The sequence below is a fragment of the Anastrepha obliqua genome, chromosome 1 (genome assembly GCF_027943255.1).
Source record: "Anastrepha obliqua isolate idAnaObli1 chromosome 1, idAnaObli1_1.0, whole genome shotgun sequence".
In the NCBI taxonomy this organism is placed as follows: Eukaryota; Metazoa; Arthropoda; class Insecta; order Diptera; family Tephritidae; genus Anastrepha; species Anastrepha obliqua.
The window spans coordinates 114,493,886-114,508,103 of NC_072892.1; the positions used below are offsets into that span (position 1 = coordinate 114,493,886).

The 14,218-nt window shown below is 34.6% G+C and overlaps 1 protein-coding gene across 1 annotated transcript; it reads right to left on the reverse strand.

The window, feature by feature from the left end:
* Positions 1 to 12,954: 12,954 nt before the first annotated feature.
* LOC129235720 (glutathione S-transferase 1-1-like) lies at positions 12,955 to 13,771 on the reverse strand. Its single transcript, XM_054869726.1, has one exon. The coding sequence runs from the start codon at positions 13,726 to 13,728 to the stop codon at positions 13,105 to 13,107; it is 624 nt and encodes a 207-aa protein (XP_054725701.1). The 5' UTR covers positions 13,729 to 13,771; the 3' UTR covers positions 12,955 to 13,104.
* Between the last annotated feature and the right edge of the window lie 447 nt (positions 13,772 to 14,218).

Genomic DNA, 14,218 nt, shown 5'->3' on the forward strand with positions numbered 1-14,218 from the left:
TCAAAACGCCAAGATAGAAAATTGCATTGACGGTTTGACCCGTTGGCACGAACTCCTTGTGGACAATTCCATTGGAATCGTAAAAAACAAATGAGCATCGACTCGATTTTTGACTTCTCCAAACGCGATTTTTGGGGTGGCGGCTCGTCTGGGGCCTTCCATTCGGCACATTGGCGCTTAGTTTCAGGTTCGTGTTGGAAACACCACGTTTCATCACCAGTTACAATTTTGGAAGTTCTCGTCATTTCTCGCCTCTTTAATGAGGTCTCTCGAATGTTGAATTCTCAGTAATTTTTAGTCCTCACTTAACTTGTGCGGAATGAAACGTGCACAAACCTTTCGTAAACCCAAATTATCAGTTAAAATGCGATAAATCGATGTTTTTGGAGATATTCAACTCCGATTACATGAATTTCGGTGTTTTCGGTGATTACTGTTTTTGGGCGGCCCGTATTGTCATTTATGTCCATTTAAACCACTCATGAACTCTGGCGCGAGATAGACAATCATCGACATAAACTTTTTTCATCAATTCAAATGTTTCGGTAAACGTTTGACCGATTTTAAAACAAAATTTGATATTAGCTCTTTGTTCGAAACTTGTTTTTGTACCGATGACAAAAACATACTGACACTTTAGACGCAATAACTTCGCTTCCACTGAACCGAATACCAACAAGCTTTCACTGGAAGTCAGCTAGGGATGTAACATCTAACGCACTAACTCATTAAAAAGATGGCGCCATCAAAAAAATTTTTATGACGCCAGTCTTGTTTATTTCGGACTTCACCTTGTAAAGGATTTTCCAATAACAGGTGTTACAAGTGAATGGATTGCGCTATAGAGATATGATTAACGATTTTTTATGGCCGGAATTGGCTGGTATTTGGATGCCAAACAAGCAACGAAACCATTGATCTTTTACGGGAAAAGTTTCCGGACCGTGTTATCTGTCGAAGAGGTGATCACAATTGACCACCGAGATCTTGGATTTAACACCTTGCGATTTTTTTCTTTGGGGCCACGTGAAAGAGAAGGTCTATGCCAATAGATTCAAGATTTCAAAGATAGAATTCGTGAGGCTATCGAGGACATAGGGCAGCCACTTTGCAATTCGGTTGTGGAAAATTTCATGAAAAGGATATTGTCCTGTAAGCGTGGCCGTGGTGGTCATTTGCCTGATGTTATTTTCCACTATTAGCGGGATACCTTCCTCTTGATAATGAAATAAACATCCGATCATTTATATTCAAAAATAGCATTTTTCTTTGAATATCAAAATAACACCCCTTATTGGAAAACCCTTTATAAATAAACTGCGTATTTTTGAACTTGTTAAAAGCTCGGCATTTGGACTTCCTCGGATTGCACGATAAGTGTATTTTTATTATTTATTTATTAATTCGTTTATTAATTTCTTCGCTTTAGTGGACCTAGGAACTTGTAAAAAAAATTTTTGATTTCTCTAGAAAACTATCTATTATTATTTATTATTTATTGTTCAACTTTTTTAAAATAAACATTACATTTCATTTTTAATCATTAACATTAGAACGTACGACAGTGACACTAGGTCGTTTCTCGGAAGAAAAAAGAAAAAAAAACAAAATCTTACATTTTACATATGTTACTATGGTACTATGTATTGAATTCGTTTAAAATTAATTTTATATATTCTTTAGCACCAGTGATGAACTTAAATAAGTTATTATATCCGGAAGGGCCAATACCATTTAAAATGTCTATGATTTCATCTCGGTTTAAAATATATTTTCCAAAAAATCTTTGACGATTTTTTTTAAGTATCGGGCATTTTCCTAAGAAATGTGTGATGTCTTCTAATTCATTTAAGTTACATAAAGTGCAATTTAAATCCCTTTGGCTTCCCAAGTGTATTAAATCACATCTGGCTTTCATAATCCACATAATTTTATAGATTCCAGTATTATCGTTTAAATAGCTTCTGGCATTGTTATGGTCTAATTCCTTATATAATCGGGTGCTTTGGTGTGCCCTTTCCCATAAAGTTCGAATATTCGACTCATGAAGATTTTCTATTATTGAAATTATATTTCTATTCCACTCTCTTTTATTTGAAGTGCCCTAGTTACATGTTATATTTAACTTTTGTGCCATATTACTAATTTCTTCAACCCAAAATATCTGTTTTTCTATAATCTTTTTGATAGTATATCAGGCAATCTATTATCATCATATTCAAATAACGTTTTGAATATATATTTTAGATGAAGCTGCAGTGTATACAAATGAAAACTTGGAACATTTGTCTCCAAAAGAATGCAATAAGATGGCGTATTACTCGGGAGATGAAGTACCCTTTTTAAAAAATAAAGTTGAATTTTTTCTACTTCTTCAATCAACGAGTTTCCCCATACCTGAGCAGCATAACTCTGGATTGCTCTAGTGACCGCTAAAAGCAGTTTCCATTTTGCCGACAATTTAATTTTATTTTTACTAAGAAATGTGCGCCAAGTTGTATTTATGCTATTTTTCGCTAGAACATTTCTATTTTCTATATGTTGCTTGAAACTGAGTTTTGATGTTAGCTTTACACCCAAGTAATTATATTCTTTCGTTATTGGTATAACTTCGCCGTGAAAAAACCACTTTTCTTTTTCTGCTATTCTACCGCCTCTCCGAAAAATCATTATAGCTGACTTAGATAAGTTTAATTGCATATTCCACTTATCGCAGTACTACTTTTACTATCGAACATGTACATATTTCTGTAATAACTTTCAATAAAGTTTGCCATTTTGGTGGAGATTCCTATTTCATGAAGCTTGTATAGCAATAGTTGTCTAGGGACAGTATCAAAAGCGGCTTTAAAGTCCACAAAAAACGCGTACACTTTATCTTATCCCTAAACTTAATATGGACTATTGCTGCTAGGTTATATATGTTATCTACAGTTGAATGTCGCTTTCTGAAACCTGCTTGAAATTCTGTTATAATATTTTTATTTTCTACCCAGCTTGTTAGTCGCTCATTTAAAATGCCCATCATTATCTTTGCAACACAATTCATGAATGAGATACCTCTATAACTGGAGGGAGATTTCCTATCACCTTTTTTAAAGAGCGGATATATCAGACTTGTTTCGAAACATTCAGATACTTGGCCCATATTATATAGCCTATTAAAAACGTTTGCCAACTCAACAAGAAACCGGTCATCGGCATTTTTAAAAAACTCATATGGAACCTTGTCTGAGCCTGGAGCTTTTCCACATTTCGTTTTTTGTAACATCTATCTGATTTCATCTATTGAGATTGGTCTGTCTAGACAATCATCCCTTACTAAATTTGCCACATATTGTATACATGGTGCACAGCGAGTTGTATTTAATAATGTTTGAAAATAGTGCATGAATATTGCTGGCGATACCTCTAGACAAGATTCTGTAACTGAACACCGAAGGACGTTGACCATCTTCCACCAGTCCTTACAGTTATTAACCTCATTTATTCTGAGTTCAAGATTGTCATAGTAATTATTCTTGCTCTCTTCACATAGTTTCTTGTATTTTCTATTTGCCTGAATATATTTCTTTTTATCACTTCCACTCAAAGTTTTGTTATAAATTCTGAGTCGATTTAATGACATCTTTCTAGCTGACTGACATTTCCAGGTAAACCATTCCGATTTTATTCTTAATCTTTCTTTATTTCGCCTCTGTGAAGTTGATATTCTAATTATTTCAGTTAAATCTTCAAGGTTTAGCTCTTTTTTTACATATTTCTTTTTCTGTAGGTTGCTAATAAGTTTATTGTTATACAATTCTGCTCGTAATTCATCCCAAACAATTTTTGGTAACAAGTTCGTCTTGCATATTGAAGCTGATTTTCTTGCAGGCAATTGCATTTTTAAAATAATAGGCATGTGATCAGACCATGTTTTATTGTCCACTATAAAATCAGACGCATGTTTCAATATGTCCCGAGATATTGCACATATATCATTGACAGATTCACCTATATTACTAACATAAATAAATTTTCCCTCAACATCACTACTTAACATGTCATAACTGCCAACATAACTATCTAATGATTTCTATATATTATAAAAAAATGGCATCAATGCCGTTTTCAATCATTCGTCAAAAATGTTAAAAATTTCAACTTTATTATAAAACTGTCTAAATATTCTTACTTCGAAAAAAGAAACTTGTAAAAACCGTTAAAAAAAATTCGCACCAAAATGATATCAAGTGTACACAAGTTAACAAACTTCGGATAAACTTTGGACCCGACCAACTCTTAGACCCTTTTGGTGTTATCACTTGTGCCATGACTAATTTAGAACTACTATATGACTAGTTCACGCTCTTTTTCTGTTCTAAAATAGGTAGCAAAAACAAATTTTTCTTTGCCGAATTTAGTACTGGTAAAAACATTCCAAAAAATCGATGCATACATAACTTTAAATAGGTATGTATGTTCAAAGAAATTTTCACAAGCTTTTCAAAATGTTCGGTTATCCCACCCTAATTTAATTTTGATTCTTATTTCGTAAAATAAACTCCGTTGAAGTCGAAATTTGCATACGATTAAAATTACTTTCTGCTTTTCTTAACTGTTTACTTCTCTCTCTCACTCTTTTACTCTCTACTCTACTCTAAAAGTACAATTACAAGAATGATACAGAAGGCAATTACATAGTACCTCTATTTTTGCAAACAGAGAGAGCGCTAATTCGACAATCGCTTATTTAGCTTTCCTCATTTCGCATGCATACTTTTCTATCTCTTTACCAACGTATAAATATACATACATATCATACATATTTACATATTATGTGTATGTAGTTCAAATGTATAAGCCACGAAATTTTTGCCAATTCATCACGACCAGCATTTTTCAAATGAGTCATCAACAAACTCTACAAAAATATTTACTTTCACGAATATGTAGCGCTAGCAGCTTTAAGGGGGGCCTCTTATCAGTGGCTTCAAGAAAAGGTGTTCTTTTTCTAAATTTTTTTTTCGAGGCGAAAAAAGCGACATACAGGAATAATCTTTTGCATTTTTGCATTTAACATAAATAAAAAAACAAAATAGCGGACATATGAGGGATCTCGCACAACATCTCGTTGTGGGCTAGTAAAACGGCGTGTAAAATTGCGGTCGTAATTTTCACCTGAATCACAAAAGAAAAATATTGTCTTATTCAGAAGGCTTTCCCGCATATAATAGACTGCTCTTGTATATATGTATGTATATATATAATTGGGGCGTACACTTCTGCTAGGTGTTTGGCCGATCTCCTCCTCTTATTTGTGGTGTGCGTCTTGATGTTGTTCCACAAAATGGACGCATCTACAGTTTCAAGCCGACTCCGAACGGCAGATATTTTTATGAGGAGATTTTTCATGGCAGAAATACACTCGGAGGTTTGCCATTGCCTGCCGAGGGGCGACCGCTATTAGAAAAATGTTTTTCTTAATTTTGGTGTTCCACCGAGATTCGAACCGACGTTCTCTCTGTGAATTCCGAGTGGCAGTCACGCACCAACCCATTCGGCTACGGCGGCCACTTTGTATAAAAATATGAAAAAATGAACACACAATTAATTATTGAAAAAAAGTGTTTTTTTCGCTATTGTTTTCAAAAAAGGTGTTAAATAACATTAAAAAAATGAATTTTTTTTTGTATTTTGTTATTTAATTAGTTGCGCATTTTAATTAACTTTATATATATTATCGGTTTGAAACGAAAACTTTTGTCGTTTTTTTGAAATCTTACACGCCATTTTCAAAAACATGGTTTTGAGAAAACGTGTTTCAAAGTTTTCAGAAGGTAGACAGTATACTCACACGACGGACGGTACCGAAATCACTTTGAATTCCGCTATACTATACAACTTTGAGGACATATTCTCCTATAATAGATCTATCGATTGCAGTAAAAAGAAAATCGATTTTTTGAAGCCGACTGATAAGAGGTCCCCTTAAGCACTATTAGTTCATTAAAGAAGAGTACAAACAGGTTTTTTGGTTCACAAATTTTGTTGTTTTTATGAAAAACATAATTAGGTGGTTCACAAGGCGTATTGTCTTATGGCGAAAAATTTTTAGTACTTAAAGAAATGTTTAGAGGATTTCTAACCTCAGCCAACTATTTTGTAACTGTATGTAAATTTGTAAATTACTACTTTAGCGAACCCTCTAAATATATTTTTTGCCGTTGCAAATTTACGAAATACAATACAACAATTCGCCACCATTTTGAATACCTCAAATGCGTTATTTATATATTTAGCCTAGGGCCTTGCAAAAACGTTACGGACTAAAAACAATGCAGAGCTCGCATAAAACTATTAAATTAATACAAAGTACATGAAAAACTAAATGAAAGAATTCAAAAGATTTAAAACAGCAGTTCCGCGGATTGAAAAGTCAACCTCGAAAAAATTATTAATGACATTAAATTCTCGGATAACAAGAAAAATCGGCGCTTTACTGGCGTATTGTGTTCTAACACTTCTGCCATAGAAAGGAGGAGAGTTTCTAAGAGATCGCCAGCGGACATTGAATGTAATCATCTTCAAAAAATAAGAAGAAGAAATAATATCATTATACAGGGCTTACGGTATTTGAGAACAACTTGAGAGTAAAACTAATTACCTTGATTTTGAACAATATTTAATGCAACTTCACGAATTTCTTACGCAACATTAATTTATTATATATCTATAAAATCATTCAATAAAATTTCCAATAGCTGTAATAACCTCTACGATCCAGGTCCGAAAACGATGGCATGCCCGAATCAAAAGCCCTTATTCATATTGAACATATCGGTATTACTTGCTGCCTTAAGAGAAGAAATGGTGCTATGTAAAATCTTATTGGTTTCACGCTAAACTACGCCCCATACGTAGTAATCCAGGGGATTAATTTCAGAGGAGTTAGTCGGCCATAAATTCGTTGTTAAGTGGTCATGGGAATTCTCTGCCATTCAATCGTGTGTCGCCAACGCTTTGTGTAAAGGAGCAGAGTCTTACTGAAAGATGTATGGTCTGTCGCCGCGTCCACTATTAATCCAGTGTTTCATTACTGTCTCTAGAAACTCGATATATGTAAGACAATTCACTCGAAATCCTTGAGTAAAAAAGTGTGGGGGCATGAATGCCATAACAGTGGATGGAAACTTCGTGTACATGACAACAGGAACCTCTGCAGGATTGGAATATAGCCATGGCGTCGTGAATCATATTGGACACTTGTGAACTAAAGACGTGCAATTTACGAGCAGACAAGCAATGGAGCGCGTAAAAGCCAAAATAAAGATTCCCATTATTCAAAAATAAAATTGGATGATTAATTTTGCCACGAATTAGGTTGAATCATCATCTTTCTAACCTGGTCCCAATGGAACTTGCAGGTTCTATATATACATATATAAATGGCGCTTACACCCTTTCTGGGTGTTGGTCGAGCTTCTCCTCCTATTTGTAGTGTGCGCCTTGATGTTGTTCGACAAAATGGAGGGACCTACAGTTTCAAGTCGACTCCGAACGGGAGATATTTTTATGAGGAGCTTTTTCATGGCAGAAATACAATCGGAGGCTTACCATTGACTGCCGAGGGGCGACCGCTTTTAGAAAAATGTTTTTTTTTTTTTAATTTTGGTGTTTCACCGAGATTTGAACCTGCGTTCTCTCTGTAAATTCCCAATGATAGTCACTCACCAACCAATTCGACTACGGCGCCTTATGGGACAAACAACTTAGTAAACATAATTTACCAAATGAGGAAATAAAAGTCAATAAAATAGGGAAAATATGTAGTAGAATTTAATGAGGAACTTTAAATCAAAGAAGCACTCTGAATTCATGAAAGGGGCGCAATAAAACTTTCAGGTCACAGTGCTAAAGTAACTATAATAATGGGATACTTTTGATTGATAATTTTGGAACTTCACGAAATAGTTTTGTAATACGTCCACTAAATTATTATAAAGGTAACACGTATTGACAAGTATTGGCTATTTTATTTTATTAATTTTTATTATATCAAAAACGTTGTAGGCAGAATACTGAAAATTTTAGAGAACTTTCTATGAACGTTCAAGGAGAGGCGTGACTTCAAGCTCTAAATGAGAGCTACCAATATCATCTTAAAGCCTAATTGCTTAATGATAAGTATGACGAAAAGTAGATTTAAGACTCTACGTCATCGTACAACTGCAAATGGAACGAACACATTGTCTATTACATAAATACGACTCCAACCAAAGCAGAAAAATAGACTGAAATTCAAGCCCAGCAAACTTTTGAATTAATATTCTGTGTGACATTTTATCAAATGCTATCAAGAAGTCTGTGTAAGGACTAATGCTATCGTCAAAGAACACGACAAGGACACGAAACAGTATTCATCGAAAGCAGCAAGGTTAGAGGCAATAGATATGCCAGAAACATATTTTTGGTATTACATACCGGACTTATAGTGAATAGATAATCTACTTTTATTTTATTTCTACCTGTATTTCTATTTCTATTTTTAGCGCAAGCATAGTTAAGGAGCGAATTGGAGTGAAGGCATCGAAAAGGCGTTATGAAATTATTCAAAACCTCTTTTACATAGTTTTCGAAGCACTGCTGCAGTTAAATGAGTGCATTTTAATTTTTTAATATTTATCAGTAATTTATTTACTGTTTTATAAGAATTGCTGCGGAATTCGTTGCGGTTAGCTCAATTTATGCTTATATTTTTTTCACGCCTCAATTTGGTGATAAATCCTTATAGAACTCAACGAAATAAAATAAAAGGTTCCATTAAAAGCGACAAAATGATTTTTTGTTATTTTTTCAACCAACGGATGGTGAATATATCCATTGCAGCATTAATCATTGAGTAAGTAATAACTTCGAGTCTTAATCTCGAACAAAAATTAGTTTGCATGTTGCGTGACTCATTTTTGTGAAGTTTGACAAAAGTGAAGTATGAAAAAAAGAGTGTATTTACAAAAGCAAACGATGTGCAGTGCTGCCGGTCCATATAAAATGTGTGCAAGAGTAGCAAAGTGGATGGAATTTGCTAAAAATGTGTTCCTTGGTGGACAAGAGACCGCTGAACACGAAAATCAAATTAGTTTCATAGCTTCTCGATTTTCAGTCAAATTAAGACTAAATTAAAGATTAACAATTTTTCTTTTCGAAGTTTTCCAACAATACCAAATACGTCTATATTTGGGACAACTGAAAAAGACAAGTATTGTTTCAGAGCCATAATCTTTGAAGTACGCACTCACTACATCTGTGGATACCCAACACACATTTTCAATGGAAACGATATTCCTTTCTTTCTATTCTTTGTTTATTATGACACAATATTTTTTTATTTACACACAATCTATAATATAAAAATGAATCGCAAAATGTGTTGGTAAGCGCATAACTCAACAACGCATGGACCAATCTTAACAATTCTTTTTTTTAAATATTCCTTGAAGTCCAAGAATGGTTTTTACGGCGAGAAAAATTTGAGTAATTTCCGGGGAAACCCTAAAACAACCCTTTCCTTTTTCTCATACAAATATTGCGCGTTCGTGTGTGTGGGCGCGTTCGTGGGTGTGTGTGTTCGCGTTGGAGGATCTAATGCGTTCACACAAAAGTGATAATATCGTGAACCCGACCAAATTGAAAAGTAAAAAAATGTAAGAGCTATAGATTTGATTGGCCTCGCAATATTCTTTCTTTTGTTTTAGTTTCAGAACGAGTTAAATAATAAATAAAACTAGTCAAGTAAATTCCTACAATAATCATGCAGGGCTGAACAAATTCAAACATATTTTAAGAATAACAAAAGACAAACATTATTAACTAATCTAAAAAACTCATGTTTCTCACAAAACCCATGTTTCTCTATGTTGCCTGCTCCCGTGTTGGGAAACCATCAGATTTGTTTGTATATTCACCAGGTAATCGAACAAAAAACATTGTATATCATAAAGCACTACAGTAATAATAATAAAACAGATTTTTGTTAATAATTATGATTCACTTGATTTACAATAAATCGATTACTGAAAATACTTATACACGTTTTATTTCATTATTCTTTATTATATCGGTTATTAACCCTATGTTAATAATATCAATAATAATAAATAATTAATAATCTCTATGTTTTGTCATTGAAGCACCCACTTTATAAATATTTGTCACTTTTAAGTTCCCACTATCCCTTTAAATTATTTCTCAATCAGGTTTGAACCTTAAGTTCCCCTCTTAGTTTGAAGCCCTCTGGCAAACATCTCAGTCGGTGTTTTTAGTAGGTTCCAAAAGGGTGGCCAAGGTTCGTGGAAGCGTAGATACTTAGGTCACCCGAGCTGACCCTTTTCTTTAATTCTCCTGAACAGAACCGTCACCATGACGATAGGGCGGTGTGTGAGGGTCAGCAGAGTAAAAACGTCTTAAGGTCGACTGCCACATTCAAAATCTATTTGACAGAAAGAAGTCTGTCGGGTCCGCTAGTAATTAAATAAAATCAAATTTTCTTTTTTTACTTTTTATGTATTTTTATTGCTTTTATTTCGTTAATAAAAATTGTTTATATTTTCTAATTTCTTTGATCAAATTAATTTTTTTATTTGTAGTTTTTCAGTCTTTTTGAAATAATTCCAAACGCTTAACAACTAAGTTTTAGTCTGCATTTTGTCTTGTTTTACTAATAAACAGAAAAATTACCATAAAATTGACTTAATATGCTTTATATATTATATAAGGAAGTGGTAGTTGGACAGCAGCTTTCGAATCATGTGCACGGTCATAAAAATGAAGGCAATATTGATTATTTCTTATACTTTATCTACAACAACACCCACTTTTTTAATCTAATCGAAGCAATGGGACTTACTACTTATTATGTTGACCTAAGCTACTAGGTTGTTCAATAAGTTTTGCGATTCGATAAGAAAAACACAATTTCATGATGTGAAATACACTTTATTATTCACAGTAGTCTCCCTGAACACCAATACACTTGTTTCAACGGGATTCCAATTTATGAATTCCATCCCTGAAGTGAGAATCTGGAAGGGCTCTGTGTAATGATAAAACCAAGTCACTAGAGGCCAAATCTGGTGAATACGGTGGATGTTCCAACGATTCGAACTTTAAATCATGGAGCCATTGTCAAAATGCTCCTATGACACGGTGTATTGTCCTGATGAAAAAATATTTTTTTCTTTTGCAAGCTGGGTCGTTTTGACGATTTTTTTCTTGTTTCACCAGTGTACAAGTAATCCAAAAACAGAACTCTTTTCGCATCTCAATAAACTGATCCTAACACCTTCTTGGCCGATTTCTGGAAACAAACTCGTTTAGGAGCCGAAGAAACGGGTTCACACCAGGCTTTAGCCACCTGTCGGGAATTAGTGTTATATAATATCATCCATTGAGATTAATCGACGTATAAAATCGACTTTATCCATTCGAAAACGATTTAAATGTTTCTGAGAAAGTCACAGCTTTCTGAAACCCAATACTTCAGTCAAAATATTGCTTAACTGCCCAATGAGATGCCTATGGCTTCTACTAAACCTTTTTCAGTTACTCGACGATTTTCCCATACGAGATCCTGTATTTTTTTTTACGATTTCTGATGTTGCTGCTGTTTTTGGACGTCCCTGACGTAGATCGGCCTGAAGACTTGTACGACCACGTTTAAATTCAGCAACCCATCTTTCTTCCGTACTAATTGGTGGCGAAGAGTCCTTATACATTTCCAACATTCGTTCATAAATTTCCGTTGCTTTTAAATCTTCCAAAAATAAAAATTCAATACCTGTACGATACTTGATTTTTTGTAGTATAGAAAATACTGTGACACGCCGGTAATAAATGGCTTGTAAACAAAGAATGCAATGACAGATTGAAATGAAACTTCACCTACGTTCATATAAAGGGTGTTTTTTATAGAGGTTAGGTTTTCAAGTTGGCACTACTTTTTTCGTAGATGGTCTTTTTGACAGCTGTCACTTGATTTATGCTCAGTTTGGTTTGCCATTTCATAATGAATAGACTTACACCTGAACAACGTTTGCAAATCGTGCAAATTTATTACGAAAATAATGGTTCGGTTCGCGCGACGCATCACAAGAAAATTTTGTTCAGCGATGAAGCTCACTTTTGGTTGAATGGGTGTGTCAATAAGCAAAATTGTCGCATTTGGAGTGAACATAATCCACAAGCCATTGCTGAGACGCCGTTACATCCTCAAAAAGTCACTGTTTGGTGTGCTCTATAGGCAGAGGGAATCTTTGGTCCATATTTCTTTAAAAATGAAGCCGGCCATAATGTTACAGTCAATGGAGAGCGCTATAGAGCCATGATTAATGACTTTTTCGTGCCTGAATTGGACGATGTTGATGTGGACGCCGTGGACCTGTGGCGTGGCCTCCAAGATCGTGCGATATAACACCGCTGGACTATTTCTTGTGGGGCTATGTGAAGTCGCTTGTCTACGCAGATAAGCCCGAGATGATTGACGTCTTGGAAGAGATTATTCGGCGCGTTATTGCTGACATACGGCCCCAATTGCTGCAAAAAGTGGTCGAAAATTGGGCCTCTCGGCTGGAATTTATTCGAGCCAGCCGCGGCGGCCACTTGCCCGAAATCATGTTTAAAACATAATGGCAAGCCCTTATCTTTATAATAAAGCTAAATTCTTGGCCATAACATTAAATTATATACGTTTTATTTCATTTTGAAAACCTAACCTCTAAAAAAACACCCTGTATATGAAGGATACACCAACATAACAAAAAAAAAGAAAAAATAGGCGAGTAGCAACGCCATCTTTTATCGAACCGAAAAACTTATTGAACATCCTACTATGTGTCCACACAGTACACACGTCAGCCATACGAATGTGTTAACAACTTTTTGCTTTTCCCCAACCCCAAATATTTAAAAATTGAATTTGTTTATATTGTAATGTTAAATTTTTTTGTATAACATTAAATATTTTTATTTAGTTTTCTCCGAAATTTCCATAAATTAGTATTTACACAAAACGTAAATGCAGTAAAACAAAAGTAACATTTATAATACTTAGACGTATATATTTCCTTATTCGAAGAATTTTTTGAATTCCAAGACACCTTCATAGTTCTCTTCCCAACCAGGTACTTTCTTGGCATTTTCGTACCATCTGGCAACATTGGGATACTTGCTAATGTCGAAGCCGGCAACATCGAATGTGGAAACAGAAGCTAGTATAGATAAGTCTGCTACGGTCAATTGATCACCAGCCACATAGCTGTTGCCTTCTAGGAATGTGTTCAATAAATCGAAAGCAGCTTCCATTTTTTTGTACATCTCAGGGTCAGCGGGCTTTTTAGCAAAGATTTGGGGATAGTAGTAGTCAGCGAAGGCCTTGTATAGGGTGCCCATGTCAAAGTACAGGCGCTGGTTGACGACAGCTTGCTTCTTAGGACACTTGGGGAACAATGAGTCATCCTTGCCGTATTTCTGGACCAAGTATACTAGAATGGCGCGTGATTCCCATAGTGCAAAACCATTATCCACCAAAGTGGGAATGGTGTGTTGTGGGTTGATCTTGAGGAATTCGGGAGTCAAGTGTTCACCATTTCTCAGGTGCAACAATTTTTTGTTGAGTTCAATACCAAGGCTCTTGGCGGTGAGGAGCACTGAACGGCATGGTGCAGAACCGGGTAAATAGTAGAAATCCATGTTTTTGTTTTTTGTTTAGGTTTTCAATCTGTTGAAAAAGATGAGAAAATTAAGGTATTTATTTGCATTAGTCGAACAGAAGTAAATTATGAAAGTGAATTCAGATATCAAAAATTCATAATTAATTTTTATTTGGTATATATGTACATATGTATGTATGTATGTATGTATGTATGTAATTCTTTGTAAAATATTGCTTTCATTGTATTGGAAATTGTTAAGAGGATTTGTTCCAGAAACTTTGCTTTAGGCCCGGCCTCTGTGTTCCACTTATGTTATTAGGAGTCAAAGTGAATTAATATAATTCTTAGTACAAATTTATTAGTTAAAAAGGTTTATTTACGACAAAAAAGGTGGTAATAATCAACTGAGAAAAGTTGCATGGGTACTAAATAATTAAAATAGAAAAACCATTTTCAGCGCTTTCATGTAACATTTCCTAGTTCAGCCAATTTTGTAATTCTGTTAATTTTTCAATCTTTTCTGAAGG